This window comes from Podarcis liolepis (genome assembly GCF_965112155.1).
Source record: "Podarcis liolepis genome assembly, chromosome: 4".
Taxonomy (NCBI): Eukaryota; Metazoa; Chordata; class Lepidosauria; order Squamata; family Lacertidae; genus Podarcis; species Podarcis liolepis.
In genome coordinates this window covers 28,914,405-28,939,765 of record NC_139558.1, presented here as the reverse complement: position 1 = coordinate 28,939,765, position 25,361 = coordinate 28,914,405, and the positions used below count along the sequence as shown (strand labels likewise).

Sequence of the window (25,361 nt, the reverse complement as noted above, 5' to 3'; positions counted from 1 at the left end):
CTCAGGCAGCTCTGGCAGTCGCAGCTCCTCACAGTGGCGGAGGAATCCGCTCTGGCGCCTGGGGCGGGACGATCCGCCCATAGGGGCAGGGTACACCACGGGGCCTCCAGAGTCTGCCTGCCTCCTCCCACTGAGCCTCCCTACAGCTGGGGGGAGGCAGCGGGCAGACCGTTTGGTCCCAAGGGGCAGAGGGCAGTTCGCTCCCCTGGATGTTTGAGAGTGGAGTAGAAAAAAGCAGTTTGACTTCTGCAGCATACAAATTCCCTCTTAAAGGGTTCTTTAGCTATGATTCTTGCATTGCGGCACCAACCAGTTCCCGGCCGTCAGGGACACGCTCTTGCTGCCTGGCTCTGTACCAGCGCCAGCGCTGCTCCAGATCTTATACCTAATGCTGACTAAAAAAAAAAAAGGTACCCCTGACCATTAGGTCCACTCGCAGATGACTCTGGGGTTGCACTCTCATCTTGCTCTATAGGCCGAGGGAGCCGGCGTACAGCTTCCGGGTCATGTGGCCAGCATGATTAAGCTGCTTCTGGCAAACCAGAGCAGCGCACGGAAACGCCGTTTACCTTCCCACCAGAGTGGTACCTATTTATCTACTTGCACTTTGACGTGCTTTTGAACTGCTAGGTTGGCAGGAGCTGGGACTGAACAACGGGAGCTCACCCCGTTGCGGGGATTCGAACTGCCGATCTTCCAATCGGCAAGCCCTAGGCTCTGTGGTTTAGACCACAGCGCCACCTGCGTCCCGATGCTGACTAGCCCCCCCCCAAAAAAAATTTTACCTACTGTAATTACGATACTAAATATATTGGTAAAGCTGTTCTGTTTGATGTTTAAATATACAGTACTAAATATACCGGTGTTTTGAATATTTAATAAAATATCAAATTTGTTCTGTTTTTTGTGTAAAATATTTATTTCTTGATTTTGTGCTAAAAAAATAGCTTTTACATGGGGGCATCTTATACATGGAAAAATACAGTATGTCCTGTCCATAGAAGACTGGTACAGTTGTTTTTCTGAACTGAACATTTCCCCTGAAATGTATATTGAGATGCCTATATGTACTCAGCATGATATTTTATAATTTGATGTGTTTTCAGGAAAAGTAGCAATATTGAAAGAAGATTTGCAAAAGTACCATAACAGAGACACCTGGTTTCAGCTGCAACATGTTGATGCAGATTCAGAAGTACAGGTAAGATTATTTCTTTCATTGCTATATCATAAGCTGCCCAGTGATTGTGAGTTTAACAATTCAAATGGAATAGCTGTTGGATCCCTTTAGTTTTTTACTTGTGAACAGCAGGTAGGGGTTATTTGTAGGGTGTCTCAAGTACTCTCTGCATAATAGCAGTTCTGTGCAGACTAGCTCCAAGAAGTTAATTTTATAAAATGTTGTAAGAGGCATATATTAATCTGGTAGTGGTATCTGCACAAACAACCATATTTCCTTCTGCGTGGAAAGAGGAAATCGTACAGTGCCTCTGATAACATTGTGTGCTTGCTTTTGTTAAATAGCTGCTGCAGCCTGCAACTAATCTTCATTATTATGTAGAATAATTTCCTTATTTAAAGCATTTCTTACCTGCTTTTCATTGCACGGCAACTTCAAAGCAGGTTGCAAGGAAAACAGTTTCAGATGCACAAGACAGTTACTATAAACAAGGCAGGTACGTGATGAGCTGCCGACTTTAAAAATACCAATACTGGTATTCCACCAGAAGAAGACTGGGCAAATAACCAGGGTCTTCATCTAAAAAGAACAGAAGCCATATCACGAAGGGGAAGGGATTCTAAAACTGGGGCACCATAATTAAGAAGGCTCTCCCTTGCATATAGCAGACCTCAGCTACTGCTATAAGAGTCCACTGCCAAGAGAGATCCCTTGGTAGACCTGACTCACCAGGCAGGTCTGTACAGGAGAAGCCTCTTAACACACAAATCTTCAACTGATGGGTTGGGATCCATAGCTGGGTCATGGCTTGATCCAAGGTGGGTCACAATAGGAGCACGACCACCTTGCAAATATATGGTAAAAGACTAAGAAATAGGTCCCCAAATGGTTAAAAGTGGGACCTGGGTCTGAAAAGATTGAAGATACATGTGGGGAACCTTTAGCCCTCCAGATGTTACTAGTCTCATCAACCCCAGCAAGTATGGCCTATCATCAGGGGTGATGGAAGTTATAGCTCAGCCCTTTGGAGGGCCAAAGAGTCCCCACTCCTGCTCTAGGAGCACGTCCAGACTACCAGACCTGTGGCTTCAGAGGGAGCTCAACCCCATTCCGGACAGACAGCAGCCTCCTCAAGTCCCAGATCTGGGAACTACCTACCCACAGGGCCTTTGTCTTATCAGGATTCACTCTCACCAAACCAAGCCTTGGTTCAAGACCTGCACAGCCTCGTCTGACTCTGTACAGAGAAATAGAGCCGGATGTAACTGGCACACTGATGACCTCTCACTCCAAAGCCTTTAATGACTTGTCCGTCAGTTCCATATTATAGATGCTAAACATTGTTGGGGACAGAATTAAACCACAGTGGCACTCTACAGCCAAAAAGTCAAGAGACTGAGCAGGCATCGCCCAATGCCATCTTCTGGAAGTGTCATTTTAGGTTGGAGTACAACCAGAGCAACACAGTGGTCCCTGCTCAAAATTGCAAGAACCTCTCTAGAAGCTGAAATTTTGAGGGGAAGTTCTAGGGAACTCTTTAAAGTGCCATGTTTATTGGTGGCATTATGCAAATGAGTAACTACTAATCAGCTATGTAGGTTACTTGTTCAAAAAGGCTGTGAAAAGTGTACGAGGGGGTAATTAGTGGTCTAAACCACTGAGCCTCTTGGGCTTGCCAATCAAAAGGTTGGTGGTTCGAATCCCCGTAACGGAGTGAGCTCCCGTTGCTCTGTCCCAGCTTCTGCCAGCCTAGCAGTTCAAAAGCACGCCAGTACAAGGAGATAAATAGGTGCCACTGTGGCGGGAAGGTAAACGGCATTTCCGTGTGCTCTGGTTTCCATCATGGTGTTCCATTGCACTAGAAGAGCAATTTAGTCATGACCCAGAAAGCTGTCTGTGGACAAATGCCTGCTCCCTCGGCCTGAAAGTGAGATGAGCGCCGTACCCCATAGTCGCCTTTGACTGGACTTAACCGTCCAGGGGTCCTTTCCCTTTACCTCTTTTTAGTGCACATGAAATAATACTGGATATTGGCCTCAGATAATTTTAAGAGCAGTAGTTAAACACACACATGCTCATGCACGGGCACACTCACAGACCCAGACAGTGCTAATGTTTGCTTCCTGTGGGAAATGCAGATTTCTCTTTATCATGTGGAGTGAGCCAATATTTATACAGCCCATGTCACTGTTGATATTTGCTGTACCATCTCAACATATTGAAGCTGTGGGAAATGTTTGTCCAGTGTTACTTTCCAGGAGACCGCTGGCTATTTATAACTCAAGCTCTTGTGTCTTGTTGCAAATGTTTTGTGTTTAAAATTCTAGTTAGGCTCCAAATCCTAATTATAAACGCAGTACTATTTCTGTGCTGTTTATCACTTCCTCTATTTTTTGCTTTGTAAAAGCCCAACTTCTTGAAGCTACATTTGGAGCTCAGTGATAAGCGTTTACTTCGAGTGGAATAGTTTGTACAGTGTTCTTGTCCATTATGTGTAAAATGTGCTGGCCTATTTTCCTAACAGAAAAGTACAACTTTCTAGTACTGTTGAGTGGGATGCTTAAAGCAAGAGAAGATATACACTAAAATAAAATACTAAATTTATATTTACCAAAGAGTTTTTCTTTGTAAAGTAAATCTCATTCATGCAGTTGTGACGATTTGGTACCTATACCAAAGCAACAGCGCTGTGCGATGTTGTTGTTTAGTCATGCCTGACTCTTCGTGACCCCATGGACCAGAGCACGCCAGGCACTCCTGTCTTCCACTGCCTCCTGCAGTTTGGTCAAACTCATGCTGGTAGCTTCGAGAACACTGTCCAACCATCTCTTCCTCTGTCGTCCCCTTCTCCTTGTGCCCTCCATCTTTCCCAACATCAGGGTCTTTTCCAGGGAGTCTTCTCTTCTCATGAAGTGGCCAAAGTATTGGAGCCTCAGCTTCAGGATCTGGCCTTCCAGTGAGCACTCAGGGCTGATTTCCTTAAGAATTGATAGGCTTGATCTTCTTGCAGTCCATGGGACTCTCAAGAGTCTCCTCCAGCACCAAGTGTGACATTACTAGGACCTTAGACTCTGGGTTGACTGGATGCTTTAAGGGCTGAACTGCAGGCAGCTGAAACAAAGTTGAGCCAAGTACTGGCAAGAAGATTTGGAGGGTTTCTAACAATTCCAAGCACAGTTTGTCAGAAGATCAAAGCATAGGGAGGACCACATTCAGTGTTGTCCCAGTGGTTCCTTCTTCATTGCAAAGGCTCTAAGAAGGGGGGCGGAAAGCAGGTGAAGGACAAGAGGGTGCTTAAACCTTCCCCTACCAGCTACATTCCCCTGAAATACCCCACAAGTTGCTTTTTCCCTCATGAGGTTCTGGGCCCATGTTTGGCAGACAAACTTCTTGTGTAGTAGGAAAAAGCTGGAGAAGATTTCCAGGGTGTCTGGGTAAGAGTTAGATAACCCTTTCTCCTATCCCTTTTCTGCTGTAAATTATCCTCTTCTTTGTCACGTGTGACTGAAGTGGAACAGAGAGTTTGTCCCTTGGAATTGCTTCTTAGAATACATTGCCTGGTATAACCTGCACCTAGAAGCAGGATGCAGGGAAGGGTGGCAGGCAGAAACCAGCAGGCTTGGGTCAGATGCCACAGGAAGGTAAAAGGAACCAAACGCTCGACAAAAGACATATACCTGACCTGGAAGCATTTACAACCACTTCAGAAAGGACCAGTGGGCTGCTTGAAAGTGGAACCATGCACAAACCTTGAGCAAGAGGATTTGCCTCCTCTTAACACACACACACACCATCCATTTTCTCACCACCAGACACCGTGGTGTCACTAATGCCTGCTAAGTATATGATTCTGAAATTAATGCAAGGCCTGCTTGACATTCACTGAAATGATAAAATGGTGCAAACAGAGATTAGCCATTGCTTGGGCTAATTTTTGCCACAGTAATCTTTACCCCCATCAGGATGCCTTCAGAGCTAGCTTGTAATATATATCTAAAAATTATAGAGATGGATTTTAGTGGACTAATGCATTCAGTGTTTTTACTCAGGATTTCCCTAGGTTTCATATTAAAACATGTTTCAACACTCCTGGCAGAAAACAAAAGTTTAAATTGGAACATGCTTTCTTGAAGTGACGGAACAAGGTAATTATGAGTTTCCCTGTAATTTCACATTAAACATTTTTTTTTAAATTATCCCAGTTCCAACACTACCATTTATGAACTGCTGCACCCGTGCCCTTTGCTCCTCTCCCTTGCTGTGGGATGTCCCTGGCAAATAAAACCAGAATCTGAAAAATCCCCAGATAGGCATTAGTTCCACATGAAGTCATGGTTATAAATAGAATAATAGTTGGATGCATGACATGGTAAAATCCAGATTGATTAATTGGCAATGAGAAATAACAGATTCTGAACAATTTTTTTTTCTTTGAGGCCTGAATATTGTTATATACTTTATTGATTTTGGGAGCATTGCTCTCTCCAGTCTGACGTGAGGCAAATAATTGCACTCTCCTGCTTTGGAGGTATCATGAAATCTACTGTTGTGAATGGATTCAAACCACCAAACAGCGTATTTAGTTGAACAGGAGGAAAGACCTAGAGTGGAAAAAAGCCTTACCACGATTGAAAGCAGTAGATGAAACTTCAAGTTTAACACAGTTCAAAAGCTGACCCTCTCAATTTTTTGCATTAGGTCATTCCTGCCAGGGACAGAGTGGAATGTGGAGGCTCCCCATAAGAGTTGGTAGAGAACCCCTCTGTTGAGCCACCATTCCTGGACATGCAAAATGAGAGTCAGGCCTTTGATTTCATGGCATGATCTTCCACACCTCTCCTAAAGGCCTCTGCAAGCTCTTTCTTGTCTACAGGCCTTGGCACAGAGACTGATCCCAAGAAAAGCAGGAATAGAGCCATTCGCTGGGACAGAACAATCTTGTGGGTGGTTGGCTGGGACACGTATTCAAATCATTGGTTTGGCCATAGCTTTGCAGGCCCAGAAGGGCCTGGCAGGGAATGTGAAGGCTCTGAAGCAGCTCCAGAGAAGTTAACGACAACATTCAGCAAGCCTTTTGCCTTATTTTCTTTAATGTTGTATATGCAACTCTCCTAGGAAACTACCCTATCAAAACAAGGTTCTGTAGCTTGCATGCTTTGGTGTTAAAAAGTGCACATCTACGTTACTTTGATTATAGTCTATATCTCTGATTTGTATCTCATGTAGTCTCACTTGCATTCTAAGAAATAACTGAAAACAGTGAGGGCTGTTTTAACGGAGGAATTATTTGGATCCTTTGCAGAATGATGTGTTTAGGACCACTGTAAACCGTTTTTAAAAAAATACATAGTGTCGGTATTGTTCAGTAGTTGCCGTAATAAGGCTTGTTCAGCTTATTTACATGTATCTAGCAGAGAGCTTATTTGAACCGAGTTAATCATTTGCAAGATCAGAAAGGCCTTGTTGACTATAATGTAACCACAGATGATGTGAAAGTGAAAAAAGCTATTTCCGGGCCCCCAGGCCGTTACCCAACCAGGAAACAAAAGGGTGTAACCACTTTATCTAACAAACAATAGTTTTCATGTCTCTTGCTTTGTTAGTAGTAGGGTGTTAAGTGTGCATGTATCGTGGGCAAGAAAGTTTCTGAGATGTTGAAAACTAATGCAGTTTTTGAGTCTGGCATTTCAGTTTGGGATGCAGCTTTTCATGCTATAAGCTGTTTACTCAGTGCTGATCCTCTTCAACCCAAACAACTATGGGGCAATTCATATTAGCAGTAATGTTGGGAGGCTGTTTTCTGGCTTCAGTCAGGAATTGAACCCACTGCAACAAGTCTTGAAGGGATGACCTAAGTCCTGGCAGGTGATTTTCCTAGCTTGTGTGTCCCACTAGGGTCTGGCAAAGGAGGGAACTGCAGGGTGACTGCAACACCAGCTAAGCAAACCTCCATGCTCCAGTTGACCAGAGCAGTCAGCTGATAACTCCCTGACCTCTACCTTCCTGCTGGTCTGTGGAACAAAGAACTTAGTCTTGCTGGTTTCAGACTTCCTTCTGCCCCCTGCCTTTCCTCCTCTCACCCAGCAGCCAGGTCCTGACAGCTTCGTCTTTCCATACTGTACGATGGGGCTGTAACTTGCAGAAAGCAGAGGACTATTGGTGTTGCCTGTTGTCTACCTCCTGCTCCCATTGTGGTTTTAGTAGTTTTTCTCCTTACCCTGACTCCCATGCTTGAGCCAAGAGACAGGCAGATATTAATGGTGGAATGAATAATATGGAAGGTGCTGCCAGAGTTGTCTCTATGCCCCATCTGCGCTTTAAATATAAAGCAGTATCCTACCACTTTAAACAGCCATTCTTCCCCCCCCAAGGAATTCTGGGAGCGGTAGTTCATTAAGGGTCTTGAGAGTTCTGAGGACACCCCTGTTACCCTCCCAAGCTACAATTTCCAGAGTTCCCTAGGAAGAAGGGGATAAACTCTTAAACTGCTCTGGTAAATATAGCTTTGTGAGGAGAAGAGGGGGTCTCCTAAAAGCTTTCAGCACCCTTAACAAACTACAGTTCCCAAGAGTCTTGCGGGGAGCCATGACAGTTTAAAGTGGTATAATGCCGCTTTAAATATATAGTGAAGATGGAACCTACTACTGTTCTGACTCTGACTCACATGAGGGGAAGTAGCGTAGATTCCTAACCGGAAGGGCATGGAAATGGGGGTGGGCATGCTGAGACGCATATGAAAAGATATTGGGAGACCTATCTCTACTCTCCAGTGAGCAATCTGATGGCTCATTGTGTTTTTTCTCTAAGGAACCATCTTGGCAGTCTTGCCATTTTTTTTACTCAGGGTCAAGAGAGAGCAACTTCTTCTTCTTCTTCTTCTTCTTCTTCTTCTTCTTCTTCTTCTTCTTCTTCTTCTTCTTTCTCCTCTTCATCTTACTTCATATTGCACCCCACATAGCATTGTATAGTTGGAAGAGAACCCTTAGGATCATCTACTCCAACCCTATGGAATGCAGAAATCTCAACCCACCAAGTATTTGAAGGCAGGTGCCTCACACAATCTTTTACTGAGACATTAATTGTTCCCTCCCTTGTAAGAGTGGAATCCAAGGCCTTAGCTGGTGCTAACAGTTCACTACTTGAACCGTATGTGTAGTTTCTTTGAACCAACAGTTTGCAAACGAACTTCAACAGTTGTCGTAGACCACAACTGAGATGATTGCCCCATGTCGCTGCAGTATCTTTGTATGTCAATGCAGCGCCATGGCCCCAAGGAAACTCTCCTTTAACCACACAGCAATCGTCAGCTAAAGGCTAAACTGGAAGGGGGGGGCAAGTCTTATAATTTCTGTGGCTCAGCACAACAACTGTCGGATGAGAAAGATGTTGTTTGCCAGTCTGGTAACCGGATACATAGCCCTCCAACATTTCAGATGAAAATAACCACCCTATTTTCATACTTTCTGAGCCCCACCCTCTCCACAATTACACATCACTCGAAGGCTATTTACCACCTAGTTCTGCTCTGTGTTCATTTATTCAGCAACACTCATGTGGCTTTGCAATGAGCACCTAGAATCAGAAACGGCATGTGAATATTCTTGGTTTCTTCCAGGTTGAAAGACTTGCTGTAGGTTCCAGAATCACCAGAATCCTTGAGCCAGCACTGAGCTGGATTGAGAAGGCTTCTCCACTGCTCTTGAGCTGTTGCAATGCCAAGGCAGATGTGGGGGAAAGGAGAATTATACAGTGGTACCTCTGGTTATGTACTTAATTTGTTCCGGAGGTCCGTTCTTAACCTGAAACTGTTCTTAACCTGAAGCACCACTTTAGCTAATGGGGCCTCCTGCTGCTGCTGCTGCGCCGCCGCCACACAATTTCTGTTCTCATCCTGAAGCAAAGTTCTTAACCCCAGGTACTATTTCTGGGGTTAAAGGAGTCTGTAACCTGAAGCGTATGTAACCTGAGGTACCACTGTACTGGAACTCAACAAAATCTCCTATTATATTATTGTGGAGAAGCTAGTAAAATGTGGGCTATATGATGTTATTGCTAGGTAGATTTGTTGCTGTTTGTTTGACTGACCAAACCTAAAGAGTACTCCCCAATTCTTACTCATCAACCTGGGAAAGTGACTAGTGTTCAACATCTTTATAAAAGACTTGGATGAAGGAATTGAGGGGATGCTCATCAAATTGCAGGCAACACCAAACTGGGAGGGGTAGCTCTAATACCTCAGAAGATAGATTGAATCACGATTCATGAACAGACCGGAGAACTGGCCCGAACTTAACAAAATGAATTTCAATAAGGACAAATGTAAAGTTCCGTGGGTGGCGCTGTGGGTTAAACCACAGAGCCTAGGCCTTGCCGATCAGAAGGTCGGCGGTTCGAATCTCTGTGACGGGGTGAGCTTCCGTTGCTCGGTCTCTGCTCCTGCCAACCTAACAGTTCGAAAGCACGTCAAAGTGCAAGTAGATAAATAGGTGCCACTTCGGCGGGAAGGTAAACGGCGTTTCTGTGCGCTGCTCTGGTTCGCCAGAAGTGGCTTAGTTGTGCTGGCCACATGACCCGGAAGCTGTACGCCGGCTCCCTCGGCCAATAAAGCGAGATGAGAGCGCAACCCCAGAGTCGGTCACGACTGGACCTAATGGTCAGGGGTCCCTTTACCTTTACCTTAAAGTTCTGCACTTAGGCAGGAATAATCAGGTGTACATATGGGAGACACCTGGCTTGCCATCACATATGAAAAAAGATCTAGGGGGTCTTAGTAGACCACATGAGTCAGCATTGTGATGCAGCAAGGGAAAAACGCTAGTGCAGCTCTAGGCTGCATCAGCAGAAGTATAGTGCCCAGTGAACGGGAAGTAATAGTGCCACTCTATTCTGCCTTGGCCAGTCTCCACCTGGAATACTGTGTCCAGGTTTGGGCACCACAGTGTAAGACTGATATCAACAAGCTGGAATGTGTGCAGAGGAGGGCAACCAAGATGATCGAGGGCCTGGAAACCAAGCCTTACGAGGAACTGTTGAGAGAGCTGGATATGTTTAGCCTGGAGATGAGAAGACTGAGGTGATACGAGAGCTATCCTCAAATATCTAAAGGGCTGCTAGATGGAAGCTGGAGCAAGCTTGCTTTCTGCTGCTCCGGAGGGCAGTACCTGAACCAGTGGATTCAAGTTACGAAAAAGGAGGCGAGAGAAACGAAATTCATTGCACTATGCAATGTAACCTATATCTTTCACGTGTCTTCAGGAACAAGAAAACCACGCAGCGCCTTATTTCATGGGTTTGTGATAGCAGTTGCATCATTGCAATAATGTCAGTAAAAATCAGTAGTACAGTATTACAGCTAATCCAAGCTCTTGAGGTTACTGTATCACAAGGCAGTAGTCATGAGGAAGAGTTTGCAGTACATGTGTCAAATTATCATTGTGCTTCCTTCCCTCTTCCATACTCTCTTTAAACAACGCACCCCCTATCATTTATTTGGAACAGGGAGTCGTCTAGTGAGTGCTTTGCCTGGCTATGACAGTCAGTTCCTGGTTTTGCCCAGGGAGACTAATCACATGTGTTTCCAGGCAACACCTATTGGTTTCTTCACTTATTGTAATGCCCTTAAAAAAAATAAATGCCGAGCCTACCATAGCTTGAAGAGTCATTGATTTATCAGAGGCGGCATGAGTGAGGATGTAAGGTTTTGTGTGTGTGTGTGATTTCTCCCTTTCTCTTCCAGTACCTCATGACACCTTCCACACTGTTCTGGAAGGTTCCCCAACTCTTCAGAGCAGACTTTAATGAAACGGGGGGCTGAAGGGGAAAATCAGCGAAAAATGGTTGTCTTCAATTTCTGTGGATCCAAACCATTGTATGCAATTGATCCAGTCAGAATAGAATAGAATAAATGAACCATCCCAGACCTTGTGGTCTACATCAGAGGCCCTTCTCTGTGTGTCCCTGTGATAGGAATTTTGAGGTCTTAGATATATGTCAATGTTCATAACCGCACGTACATAGATCAGCACAGGAAGACCGACCTGAAGCCATTTTTATTCCTAAACTGAGCAAATGTTTTCTCTGCATGGTCAAAGTGGAAAAGCCTCCCCATTGTCTTTTCCTTCACAAATCCTGTCTTAAGGGTATGTCTGTGTTTGAATAAGGTGTGAGCCTATGACCTGGCCCAGGAACTAAGTATTTATCACTACAAAAGAATGGCTGGGCTCCCCAGGCAATCCAGTCAAGTAACCTGCCAGACAGGAGATAAACAACAAACAACATTCAAATGTTCTGTTTTAGACCGCCTTTTCTGTGATGTAGGTGTGATGTATCTGAGGGGTAGTCTTAGGTTACACCCCTTCTGTGATCAAAATAAAAAATTCCTTCAGTAGCACCTTAAAGACCAACTAAGTTAGTTCTTGGTATGAGCTTTCGTGTGCATGCACACTTCTTCAGATACACTGAAGCTGCTACTGAAGGAATTTTTTATTTTGACTATGGCAGACCAACACGGCTACCCCTTCTGTGATGTATGTATGATGTTTCTGGGGGTGGTCTTGATCTACAGGGTGGCAATTTCAAAAGTCTTGGCCTTGCACGCCATTTTTCTGGGTCCTCCTCCTTTCCTGCATGTGAGGGGAGCACCCTGTTGCAACAGATCAATAAAGATCAAGCTTACTAGCTGCTTTGCTTCTCAATATTCTCTGGTTGGCCTCTTTTATTTTCTCCTTCCAATAGGGAACCTATGTAAGGACTCTATATGGGCTCTTGGATACCCCATAAGGGAAAAGGGCAATTTTAGTTTACAACAGTCCCACCTTAGGGAGGTGTGGAGGCTAGTCACATGAGAATAGGCTTTTTCATTGGTGGCTTTCCTTAGGGAGATGCAACTGGCACCATCTTTGTCTGTCTTTAGGCACATTATGTTTACCAGGCCTTTGGCTAATTAACATTGCCTCCTCAGGTAGTGAGTGGTCTTTTAGTGGGGTGGGTAAGACTTGTTCTAATTAACATGTTTCTGGATGAGCATTTTATGTATTTTTTAATTGTACATTGCTTTAAATTTTTCTGGTCTTGCATATCCTCGATGCGCTGTATGTTGTCAAGTCATTTTGTATAAAGTGGTCAATTAATGTAATCAATAATTTTGACTTGATACATTTTACTTTGCTTTAACTGTTGTAGATGTAATTTTGTTTACTTCTTTCCCCTTTACTATCTTATAGCATATATACTGTATTTTTCGCCCCATAGGACGCACCGGCCCATAGGACGCACCTAGTTTTTTGGGGGGGAAACAAAGACAATTTTTTTTTATTTCCCCCCCAGGTGCGCTGTGCTAAGCCTGAAGCTTGGAGCGTGCGGAGCTCAGCGCGCCCCAAGCTTCTGGGTGCCAGCAAGGTCTCCGCTAGCCGTGGGAGAGCCTCGTGGCTCTCCCAGGGCTAGCGGAGCGCTGCGCTAATCCCGAAGCTTGGGGCGTGCAGAGTTCAGTGCGCCCCAAGCTTCTGGGTGCTGGCAAGATCTCCGCTAGCCGTGGGAGAGCCGCGCAACTTCGCACGGCTCTCCCATGGCTAGCGGAGCGCTGCGCTAATCCCGAAGCTTGGGGCATGCGGAGCTCAGCGCGCCCCAAGCTTCTGGGTGCAGGCAAGCTCTCCGCTAGCCCTGGGAGAGCTGGGTCTCCCACGGCTAGCGGATAGCTTCCTGAAGCCTGGAGAGCGAGAGGGGTTGGTGCGTACCGACCCCCCTCGCTCTCCAGGCTTCAGCGAATGCCTGCATTCACCCCATAAGACGCACCCACATTTCCCCTTCATTTTTGGAGGGGGAAAAGTGCGTCTTATAGGGCGAAAAATACGGTACATTTATATGATTCTGGTCTGGCTGATGACTGTTTATCTAGCTCTACATGTGCTTGAGATTGGGAGGATCAATCCAAAAATACACTTGTCATTTATAAATGTAAACATTTTTGGATGACCTGGTTATGAAGTAAATTTGCAAAGCAATCTGCTGTTCTCTAGTACTCTGGAGGCAGTTTGAATTAGAGCACCCATGAGAAAATTATTTAATGGTCCCTTGTGTTTTCCCTAAGGGCATAATTGACATGGTTAGGAGCATGCTGTTTACACGGGAGTAGCATTTAGTGCATAACACATTATTGCAACAAGGATGCTTTTAAAGTACTGTAAATCCACACCTGGGTTCTGGAACTGGAAGTAACTTAGTATTTCAAGAATAATTATATTCTTGTGATGCCATAGCACTTCAGTTGCCTTCAAGAGTATTATTATTGCATAAATACACTTGATTCTATTTAGAAAGCTGCAAGAAGGAATCACCACCCCAAGGCACAGTCCTTAGAGTAGTGTTTGTCAAACTTGGGTCCCTAGCTGTTGTTGGACTACAACTCCCATCATCCTTGACCACTGGTCCTGCTAGCTAGGAATGATGGGAGTTGTAGTCCAACAACAGCTAGGGACCCAAGTTTGAGAAACACTGGATGTGAGAGTATATGTTGACATTATGTGTAACAGTGCAAGTGAAAAGCAGTTGCTGTGAGCCAGAAAAACCATAGTTCAGATTCTTAGCCATATACTCCCTAGGTCAGTGGTTCCCAATTGGTGGTTCGCGAAGTCCAGGGCGACTGCCTAACCCACCCAGGGGCTCTGTGGCACCAGCCACATCAATAAAAAAAAACCTACCACCGTGATATCAATGTTTTCAAAAGTAGGGGGTGCATGTTGAAAAACAGGGGTTCTGCAGTAGTTAATTAATTGGGAACCACTGCCATAGGTGACCTTGGGGGGGAAACACAATCACTAGCTCTTCCCCACCATATGGAGTTAATAATTAGTGATGCTTGAGGAATTCAGTCCTTGTGAGTTCCAGGGTCAACGGACTTGATCCATGTCTCCCAAACAAACATGTGGAATGGAACTTGGTTATCCACCAGCTTTCACTCATTCCAAATATTCCAACACAGTTCTTAACTCAAAATAGATATCAAAATAGGTTTAGAAATGTGCATTATAAGAAAATATACAGTTAGAAACAATAATAAGTTCAGAAGTGTGCAGTTTGAGAGAAAATACGCTTAAAATGCAAATTTCAATGTATAATTTGGGGGGGGCTTTTTTAAAAAAAGAATTGCACAGGTAGCTGCAGAAATAGTCTGAAACAGACTTATGAGTGAACACAAGCAGAAGCAGAGTGATTTGTGCATCTGTAATGATTAGATTGGCTACCTAACAAGGCTATGGAATAGATTTCTAAGATGTTGTATGTGAAAGACTTTGTGTGATGGAAATGCACTGCGTAAATGCAAAGCTTTGTTTGAAACTCTCTGCTCAACATGAACATGCCAGCATCTGTGCTTGAACGAAACGCAGCGGTTCCAAACCATACATTATGGTAAGGGTGTTTTTGGTTTGCTACCAAAAATAGCCATGTATCAAATTTCCTCTGCTCTTGATACAATGTCTCATTAGGGAACTAAGTCTCTCCATTATACATTTCGCCACCCTTCCTCCTTGTAATAGGCAATCGGAGGAGATGGGAAGGCATGATAACCATTTAATGCATTTCTGTAAATCTGGATGGCGAACTTGACACATGGCTGCCATTTTCAGTTACAATCATGAGTTTTCAATAATGTCTGTTTTGTGCTTCTGGCAACTCTATCATTAACTGATTTTTTTCCGGGTGAACCCGAATCATTTCAGCTCACATCTGTGTCTGCATGTAGTTGTTGACCTTGAGAACTTGACATATGGCAGCTTTAAAAATTTTATATTTCCTAGTTTGTGTTTGTAGGGGAAATAATTTCCACAGCAGGGGTCAGCAAACTTTTTCAGCAGGGGGCCGGTCCACTGTTCCTCAGACCTTATGGGGGGCCGGACTATATTTTGAGGGGGGGGGATGAACAAATTCCTATGCCCCACAAATGACCCAGAGATGCATTTTAAATAAAAGGACACATTCTACTCATGTAAAAACACACTGATTCCCAGTATTTCAGTATTCCCAGTCCGCGGGCCGGATTGAGAAGGCGATTGGGCCGGATCCGCCCCCCAGGCCGTAGTTTGCCCACCCATGTTCTAGAATCTCCAGAAACAGTCTTCTCAAGTGCAGTCATATTTTTATTATCTGCTACAATAGCAAGCTTGAACCTTTTCTTCTCGTTCTCTGCTAATCTTAGAACACAGATCTCGACATTTAAACGGCATCCTTTGATTTTTCTTCCTTCTAAAAAAGCCCAGTTGCTTTTCTCTCTGACTCACCATTATATTGGTCTTTTGAAAATCCATTACTGTGACTGGTTCTATAGTTGCAATCTACTGCGTAGCATTTCCATGTGCTCAGGCCTCATGTGCCAATTATTTGGACTGGGGCAAATGCAGTGAAACAAGACTCTGCTTCATTCCAGACACGGATCTGCGTCAGATCAGCAAAGTTGTGAAATTAGTACTAATACAGTAAATCAAATATAGCATGCTCCATATAGGAATAACACAGAGTGCCTGTCTGCGTAGCTGTCACAATATCCTCTGCTCACCAACACAAGGCATATATGCTGTGTATATCATGAGACTCATGAGGGAAGCTTACTTGGTAACAGTTAACAATGCCTGGTTGTTTTAAGAATTACATTAATGATATGCAATTTCCATAATGCTTTGCTATTTTATATTCCAGGGCAAGGTCCATTTAGAACTGAGGCTGAGTGAAGTCATAACAGACACGGGGGTCATTTGCCATAAGCTCGCTACACGGTAAGACTGGTACCGATCCATATCTACAATTTTGTAATATTAATCACAACAACTGTGAACTTATGCGAGTTTATTGCATGTAGAATATAAATAGGAATATCGAATCTGAAGACTCTACTTCTGTGATCTCAATAGGGCTTCCATCTAGTCTTTCTGTGAACAGTAGGCCCATTGCAACACACAGAAAACGGAGGGGGGGACCGCATTGTGGGCTGCGACCCAGGACCTCCCAGTGACCCGGCTGTGGGCGGAAGGATGCTGCCCATGTCATTAGGACTCCCAGCCATCGCGTCACGCCCCCGGCTGACCAATCGGGTTAGCCAGGGGATGGCCACATGGCGTTTAAACTGCAGCGCGGCTGGGGAGGACAATCTCCATTCATCTACTTTGTTGGATCTGCAAGCTGTTCTTCAGCCACCTCTGAGAACTTGCTAATGCCTTTAGACTTATGTGGCTTCAGCGCTTGCTTGAGCTTGCTTCAACAGCGAGCAACAGCGAGGCTACAGGGCACGATCAGCCTGCGTTGGAAGATTGGACAGCCAGGGATCTGGTATTGTTGTGGTGTGTGAGAGGTGTGCTTGCTGGGGTGGCTGTTGTTAGACTGGCAAGAAACCATCTACTGCATGACCACCACAGTTTGGGCTAGCCGAAAGGACATCTTTGAAAAACCTGCCTGCTGCTCATGAGTACAGTACATGAACTTTCTTCATACATTATATTTTGCAGGGATATAGTTTAAGTTTACAAACTTTTAAAAGTCAACTTAAATTACCTGCATCAATTCTAGATGCCATGCAAATTTTACAACCTGCAATACATGGAAGATACCCTTGAACCCATCATATTAACATGTACACACTTCACTATAAACTGAGTAGTGATGCACCTTAGCACAAACAACACTATTGCAAAGGAATATTAACTGCCAGTGTTCCCATGACCTAATTTACTCTACCTTTAAAAACACTGAGGACATACAGAGCCTGTCTGCAGTGTTCAAAATGGGACAAATTGACCATAACTGTGATCACAGACATATATATTTTTTTAAAATCACAGACAATTTAAACTCAAAAGTGTTAATTGGGCTAATCTATTAACTTCATGTTTTAAAAAGTGAATATATTTCATTTTAAAATGAGTGTTGCCTTCTGCATGCAAAGACCATTGGTACTGCCATAGTTTGAAAACAAGCAATATTCTTTGTTGCTTCCCAAGAAAATGGTTTGCCTATGAAAGTTTTGCCTTGCGTTTTTGACAGCTATTGATGCTTGTAAGGATATTTTTACTTGGTCATCTCTAGCAAATGTGAGTCATTCTCTTTAGTGACCAACACAGTTTTTATGATTGGTAGAAAAGTGGCTGTTTTCCACCACTCCCCCTTTTTCTTGAAGGTCACCATGTGTGGAGAATAGCATAAGCATGTATCAGCTGATGAGCTGGCAAGATTTTTGTGAGGTAGTAAGATTTTGGGACTTATTTGCAAGGTAGTAATTCAGATTGGTGAGCAGACTGATTGGCCAACTACAGTGGTACCTCGGGTTAAGTACTTAATTCGTTCCGGAGGTCCGTACTTAACCTGAAACTGTTCTTAACCTGAAGCACCACTTTAGCTAATGGGGCCTCCTGCTGCTGCTGCGCCACCAGAGCACAATTTCTGTTCTCATCCTGAAGCAAAGTTCTTAACCTGAAGCACTATTTCTGTGTTAGCAGAGTCTGTAACCTGAAGCGTATGTAACCCGAGGTACCACTGTACAAGGAAAAATGCATGACATTGTTGCTAACCTTATACACTTGAATAATCATAAGCTCACACCTTTAAATTCAGATAATCTGATCTCTTATAGAAAAGAATGGAGCCACGAATGATCCACACACCCCTTCTCTCCCTTGCTGCTATGTTTAGTTCCCATTTTTTTAATGATGGGCATTTGAAATCTGACAAAAATGAGTTGATGGTTCTGTTCAGACCCATATTTAAGCATCCTTGAAATCTTGGGTACCGTTCACTGGGGATTTTTTGTGTATGAGCCAGACCGGAAGGGGTGCGAGAGCACAGATGTTCTAATGTACTGCTGCTATTCATTACAGTGAGACTTCAAGTCAGTTTGTTTCTATACCTTTTTATGCTGGAAGTATATCTTAGGCAGGGTTATGAGGTATTCTGTGAATCTGAAGCAGGGGGAAATGTCTGAGATGATCACCACAGATACCTTGAATCCTGAACTAGGGAGCTCTTATCAGTGACTGTGTCAACCAGCCAATTTTTCAGTTCCTCACTAGCTGTCAGGAACAAAGAGATGAGACTCCAGGGCAGCTTCCTTTTCCTGTGGAGGGCCTTTCCGTTCTTTTATTTGATCTTCAGATGATTTGAGCATTCCTTTCCTGCAGTGAATGGCCCTTTTGCTTCATATCGTGGGTGTTAAAAGTCTAGGAGAGATAATGGGAGCCCAGGGAAGATAAGCTTTAAAAGGCAACTACAATAAGGCAGGATATATAATAAGATCAGGACCCCTCAGCACAGCAGTGCAAAGCTGGGGTGGGAAACCTCTGGCTCTCCAGATGTGGACTCCCAGCAGCCCCAGTCAGTTTGGGAAGAAAGGGATGCAAAGATAAGCAAACTTGAATGAGCCGGCATCAGAATGAACTGCAGTGTAGACATGCTCAAATAGCTCCTACAAGTTTTGATTTTTCCTGCATTGCAGGGGGTTGGACTAGATGACCCTTGGGGTCCTTTCCAACTCTACAATTCTATGATTCTAGTGCATTTCCCAGACCTTCATTTACAGCTGTCTCTGACCTTTTGGTGTTCTAGCACACAGTTCTTGGGGGGAGAAGTTCCACGGCTCAGTGTTAGAGCAAATGTTTTGCATGCAGAAGATTGCAGGTTCAATCCAGCTTCTTTTGTTGTTGTTGTTTAGTCGTGTCCGACTCTTCGTGACCCCATGGACCAGAGCACGCTAGGCACTTCTGTCTTCCACTGCCTCCCGCAGTTTGGTCAAACTCATGCTGGTAGCTTCGAGAACACCATCTAACCATCTCGTCCTCTGTCGTTCCCTTCTCCTTGTGCCCTCCAGCTTTCCAACATCAGGGTCTTTTCCAGGGAGTCTTCTCTTCTCATGAGGTGGCCAAAATATTGGAGCCTCAGCTTCAGGATCTGTCCTTCCAGTGAGCACTCAGGGCTGATTTCCTTAAGAATGGATAGGTTTGCTCTTCTTGCAGTCCATGGGACTCTCAAGAGTCTCCTCCAGCACCATAATTCAAAAGCATCAATTCTTCGGTGATCAGCCTTCTTTATGGTCCAGCTCTCACTTCCATACATCACTACTGGGAAAACCACAGCTTTAACTGTACGGACCTTTTTTGGCAAGGTGATGTCTCTGCTTTTTAAGATGCTGTCTAGGTTTGTCATTGCTTTTAAGTAGTGCAAATAAAGGCCCCTTTCTGAAACCCCTAGAGAGTGACTGGCAGTCATTGTAGAAAATACTGAGCAAGGTGAGCCAGCGAGTCTGATTTGCTACACGGCAACTTCCAACGTTCCTAGTACACATCACTGAGCAACTGAATTGTTGCATACATGCTGTTAGCGCTTCCGGGACTCAGTGTGATATTGCGACAGGTGAGAGCAGTTTTCATAAGCCTTAGCAGTGAGTTAGAACAAAAGGCAGGATTTCAGCTTTCGCAGACAGTAATGTCATCTCCTGCCCTCTCCCTTTCTGTGTCTCCAAATCAGCACATGCATTTTGGCCTAAATAGTTAAGCTGTTATTGTTTGAGCCCTGAGGCAGCGCTGGCTTCTAACAGATGCCACAGATTTCCGCACACATCTCACTTCAACAGTGATTATGAGGTGAAAAAGCATTAGTGTTGATGGAAGGTTTGCCCTAAAACAGACGTGGTTGACCTGCCTTCTATTTCCAGCGCTACCTAATAAAAGGCTCTTCCTAAATACTTTTTGAAGCATAAACCCGGGAGCTTGCCTGAAGATAATTCTCAAGTATAAAACACTTTACCTACTGGAAATTGGTGTAGAAGTTGTTTAAATAAAAATCATAAGGAGAACCTGGATGGCACTGTCCAGGGATGGGGAGCCTGTTTCCTTACAGATGTTGTGAGGTCCCCAGTTTAGTCCCAGCCAGTATGGCCACTGGTCATGGAAGATGGGAGTTGTAGTTCAGCATCTGGTTCCCCACTTGTGGTGAAACCCAAAGCTCCATCCAGTCTAGTACTCTTAGCAAGTAGAATATATGAACACTGCCAAATGCATCTGCGAAACTGGTGAATGGCCTTCTCCTTTTGTCGGTCCCCAGCATCTGATATTTAGAGATTGTGAAGCCATTCCATTGCCCTACCATGACCAAAACAAAAAACTCTTGATAGACCAATCTGTCCTTGAGAAGCTTGGTTCAGATGGAACCTGACACATGTGCCCTGAGACCGTGTGTTTGTGCTGACTGCCCTCAGAGCAGGGTCTTGATGGTAGTGCATTTGAAACAGCTGGTGGCCAAGGTGATGGGAAGTTGTAGTTCAGCAACACCCAGTGGACCAGATACCGTATTTTTCGCTCTATAAGACGCACCCCCCAAAAAAAGTAAGGGGAAATGTGTGTGTGTCTTATGGAGCAAATGCAGGCGGGAGGCTCTGCTCAGCGCTCCCTTTAAAGAGCCGCGTGGAGAGTGTGTGCAGCTCTTGGGGGCTTTTCCCTGAGGAGGGAGAAGGGCTGCCTTCTGCCTTAGCCACGCGCAGCCTCTTCTGGGCAGGGGGGAGCCTTCATCCCTCCCCGGGAGAAGCTGCGCTCGGCTATCCCATAAGCCAGGACAGCAAGAGGCTATCCCAGAAGCCAGTTCCCTCTTGCTGTTCTGGCTTTTGGGATTGAGAATATTTTTTTTTCTTGTTTTCCTCCTCCAAAAACTAGGTGTGTCTTATGGTCTGGTGCGTCTTCTAGAGCGAAAAATACGGTACTTCCCACACATGCGCTAAGATTAATCTTGGCTTTGCTCAGTGCTGCTGTGGCAGCAAAAAGGTCTGAAGAGGAGCAAAGTAGCCGCAAACTCCTTTCTTTGATACCGCATGTGTGTGGTCTCACTTCTGTAGTGTTTGCTCCCAAGTGTATATAAGATTACAGCCTTGATTCCCATCATCTTTATTGGTTTCTTTTAATTTACATTCATAGGTTCACATTATAACATCTCAGTTCTCTTGTGGCTAAACATGTATTTCTAAATAATAATAAAGAAAACAAAAACAAAAAATTGTGCTTAATCGCTTGATTCATTCATATTCCTTTTATACTTGACTTCCCTCCCCTTCAAACTTGGGTCCTCAGTTTTACTTATTTGAATGTCTCTCTTAACACGTCTATGAGTTTGTTTTCCTGTTTTTCCACTATATTTTAGTATTTTTTTCTTACAGAAGTTATTCTAAACTAGTCAAAATTTCAATTTCCCCATAATAGTCTTTCAAATATTGTTTGAATATGTTCCAGTCTTTTTAAAATTTTTGTTTTGTTTGATCTCTTATCTGCCCAGTCAACTTGTCCATCTCCGCGTACTCCATTAATTTGGTCAACTAATCTTTTTGGTCGGTAAACATTCCCTTTTCCAGTTCTTTCTTTTATTTTCCCCATCTCACTTTTTTTTTAACTGGGGTGGGATGGGATGTAGAAAGGGGGTGTATGGCAAGCACAAATTGTTTGTGTTTCCATCTCAGTGAATAGTGTAACCCCATTCTCTCCAATATAATATGTGATTCACTGTTTTGCTTCAGAGAGCTTCTGACTCGGTCCCATGGAGCAATAGCAATAGCAGGTCCTGAGGTCTCATATTCATTCACTGGTTATCAAAATGTTGGACTTGGGATTTATTGTGGGATTTCATACTTAATGCACTGAAGCAGGGATGTTTTAATAACTGACCTTTAGCTGGAATTTACAGAGGAGTCAATGCACAGCCTTTGATTCCCCGCTTTCCTTATTCACTTTTAATTATATGCACACAACTGGGATTAAACCTTTATACAGTTTTTATTTGATGTTCTCCAACTTGTGGATTATTCAAGAGTAGGCAACATGTTTATCACAGAGGAAACTGGGTATTAGCAGTGCTATTTTTCTAGAAAAAGAGGTGTTGGAACTTATCATGAGTGCCTTCCTTGGCTGGATCTACACTGATCTGAAAAAACAATGCCGCTAAGAAAAAGTTTAACAGCTCTCAATGGAATTTCCATTGACTGCTGTACAGCGCCCCCTGGTGTCACACTTTTATAAAGCATTTATAACGTTATAATGCAACAGTATAGATGAGGCCCTTGTTCTCTTAGAATGGCAATGGCGCCCACCTGAGAGGTGCTAGAACTGAGTTCCGGTGAGTTCCAGCTGGAAAATAAAGCCCTGAATATTAGGAAGATGAGTTGGAAGGCCTTAGCTCATGAGAACATAATTTGATGTTGTGCTAAGATTTTTTGAGAGGATCTTGAAAGTATCAGCTCTTGGAAAATTTAACATTCCTAACATTTTTACCAAATACCGTATTTTTCCATGTATAAGACTATATTTCCCCCCAAATTTTTTAAGTTTAAAATTGGTGGTTGTCTTACACATGGAATGTTTAAAATATAAATTTCTTAATTTTGGGCTCAGAAAATAGGGGTTGTCTTATACATGAAGGCGTCTTGTAGACGAAAAAATACGGTGATTATAACTGAGTTACCAAGCCATTCAGAAGAACATTTATAAGCCAGTGGGGTCAACTGATGAAGCTTCTGAAGGGTCAGATACTTCTCTTGATCTTTTAATCTATCTATCTATCATCTATCTATCTATCTATCTATCTATCTATCTACATATACATATGTCTTTTTAGCTTGATTCAGTCATTTAAACAGAATGTTGAATATGACTAGAATTGTATAGGAGAAGAAAAGGGAAACTCTAAGGCTGCAAGGTTGAGATAGAAAGTGAACTCCACCTTAACCGGGATAAGGAAATAGATCCTGATTATTCCTTATGTTTAATTAATATACTTCAGCCTCCTGTCCTCCCAATAATCATATAAGGGGAAAGTTGGGTAACAAATCTAAACAATAATAAAAACAAAAACAACAACTGTAAAACAAATTCAACACCACAACTGAGTTAAGGATTAGCAACATTTCATTAAATGACAGTAAAGCCAAGTCTCTTAATTGCTTTTCTCCTCTCTGCATTTCCTGCTGTTATCGCTCTGAAACCCCAGTGCCTTTCATCGGACCAATTCCCTCCATCTCTTCAATATTTTAATAGTCTGCTAGCCTAACCAGGGCTAAAAATCATGACCCTGCACAACTCTCCTGCCTGTGATATGTGTCTTCTTTCTCTCAGTGTTTTTATTTCAGCCAGCAGTGCACATTCTGAGGTCTTCACATTATAGCTTTGCACGTTCTCCTTGGATTTGAGGCTGTTTTAGAAGCCAGCCTTTTCCCTGTAGTTTTTTCCTTCTTCTTCATTCTAAATGTTAGAAATCTCTTCTTGTTTTCCTGCTCTTGAATTGTTCTCTCATGCAGAACAAAAATACCTGCATTAATCTAGCAGAAGCTGATTCCATAAGTAGATACATTACAGCTAGTTCTGTATGTATTTTTAAAAGTTCACCAAATCAGCATTATTCTCAAAGCATCTCTGCTTAGTGCATGTGCGTTCATTAAAATTCTTGACACATCTGCAGTGAAGAAAATGTAATCTGACTTCTGTAATAACAAACTGGAATGGAGAGACTTTCTGAATGGTCTTTATAAAAAATAACAATAAAAAGCTTAGAGCCATTTTATAATTGGCTCATAAAACAATTAAGCTACTAATGGACTAGGACAATATTATGATTGACAGTTTTATTTGTTTGCCGTCTATTAAGCATCCCAGATGGTGCTTCATGTTGTCAAAGCATCTTTCTGAGGGCTGCTTCATGCTTTACAACAGAAGATGAGTCCCTGCATTTCCACCAGGGATCAAACACTTAACTGTCAGTAATATTTGGTAGGTTGTGTATGCATCGAAACATACAGTAAATTTCTGTCCAGCAGCCCTAGACAGCCTGTTTCTGTGGCGTACTACATTGATGTTTGAAAAACGTATATTTTAATCAAGCATTTTGTCAGAGGTATGGTTATTATTTCTTAAATTTCTATACTGCCTTTCATCCAAGGATCGCAGGGCAACTTACAGTATAAAAACGCAAAAATACATACCATAGGAGCAAACAGAAACAATAGCCCCCTTGCAAAGAGTTCAAAAGGCCATTTTGTTGTTGTTTAGTCGTGTCCAACTCTTCGTGACCCCATGGATCAGAGCACGCCAGGCACTCCTGTCTTCCACTGCCTCCCGCAGTTTGGTCAAACTCATGCTGGTAGCTTCGAGAACACTGTCCAACCATCTCGTCCTCTGCCGTGCCCTTAATCTTTCCCAACATCAGGGTCTTTTCCAGGGAGTCTTCTCTTCTCATGAGGTGGCCAAAGTATTGGAGCCTCAGCTTCAGGCCATAGATTGTTTAATTGGCCAAAGGCCTGGGAAAGGAGGTATGTTTTTGCCTGGCCAGTGTGGTGCCCTCCACATGTTGATGGTCTACAGCTGCCATCATTCTTGACCAGGGGTCAGCAACCTTTTTCAGCTGTGGGCCGGTCCACCACCCCTCAGACCATGTGGTGGGCCGGACTGTATTTGGAAAAAAATGAACAAATTCCTATGCCCCACAAATAACCCAGAGATGCATTTTAAAGAAAAGGACACATTCTACTCAAGTAAAAACATGCTGATTCCTGGACCATCCATGGGCTGGATTGAGAAGGCGATTGGGCTGCATCCGGGCCTTAGGTTGCCTGCCCCTGTTCTTGACCACTGGCCATGCTTGGGTGGGGCTGATGGAAGTTGGAGTCCAACATCTGGAGAGCAACTGGTTGCCCACACCTGATATATGCAGAATCCACTGTGTTGAAATAAGCTAGTTCTGGCAAACATTCACCTACAAAAAAGCCACATACATTTTTGTGAGGCTACATCTCCCTGGGCAGCTGTAGGTAGCATGCTTCAGCTTTTTCTATGAAACAAATGGCTAATTCAATATGCAGAAGAGCATGTAAACTTTGTGGTTTTTAAGTTGAAATTGCAATTAGCATTTTAATTAGAAAGCTACTGTGCACATTAAACCAGTTGTCCAATTTTCAGCAGCTGAATGGATGTGTTGCAGTTAAATAACATGACATACTCAAAATGATTGTTTTTCTTTTCTTTTGGCCAATTAAATAAGTGGCACCATGCCATTCACTTCAATTTTTCAGCAAGTCTTTTTATCAACCTGCAGTGGGAAGTCCACTATTCTTTTAGAAAGAAAAAGGCCTCCCACATGTTGTGGATCACACAGATGTCTTTCCACATCTCTTCCTTTTCAT

At 43.5% G+C, this 25,361-nt stretch overlaps 1 protein-coding gene across 1 annotated transcript in view; it reads left to right on the top strand.

Moving 5' to 3' along the window:
- The window catches only part of RASA3 (RAS p21 protein activator 3), a 131,822-nt gene that overhangs the window by 63,884 nt on the left and 42,577 nt on the right, over positions 1 to 25,361 (top strand). The window contains exons 4-5 of the mRNA XM_083501468.1: positions 1,107 to 1,201; positions 15,869 to 15,945. Of these exons, the coding sequence (XP_083357594.1) occupies positions 1,107 to 1,201; positions 15,869 to 15,945 (172 nt within the window). The remainder of the gene's footprint in view (positions 1 to 1,106; positions 1,202 to 15,868; positions 15,946 to 25,361) is intronic.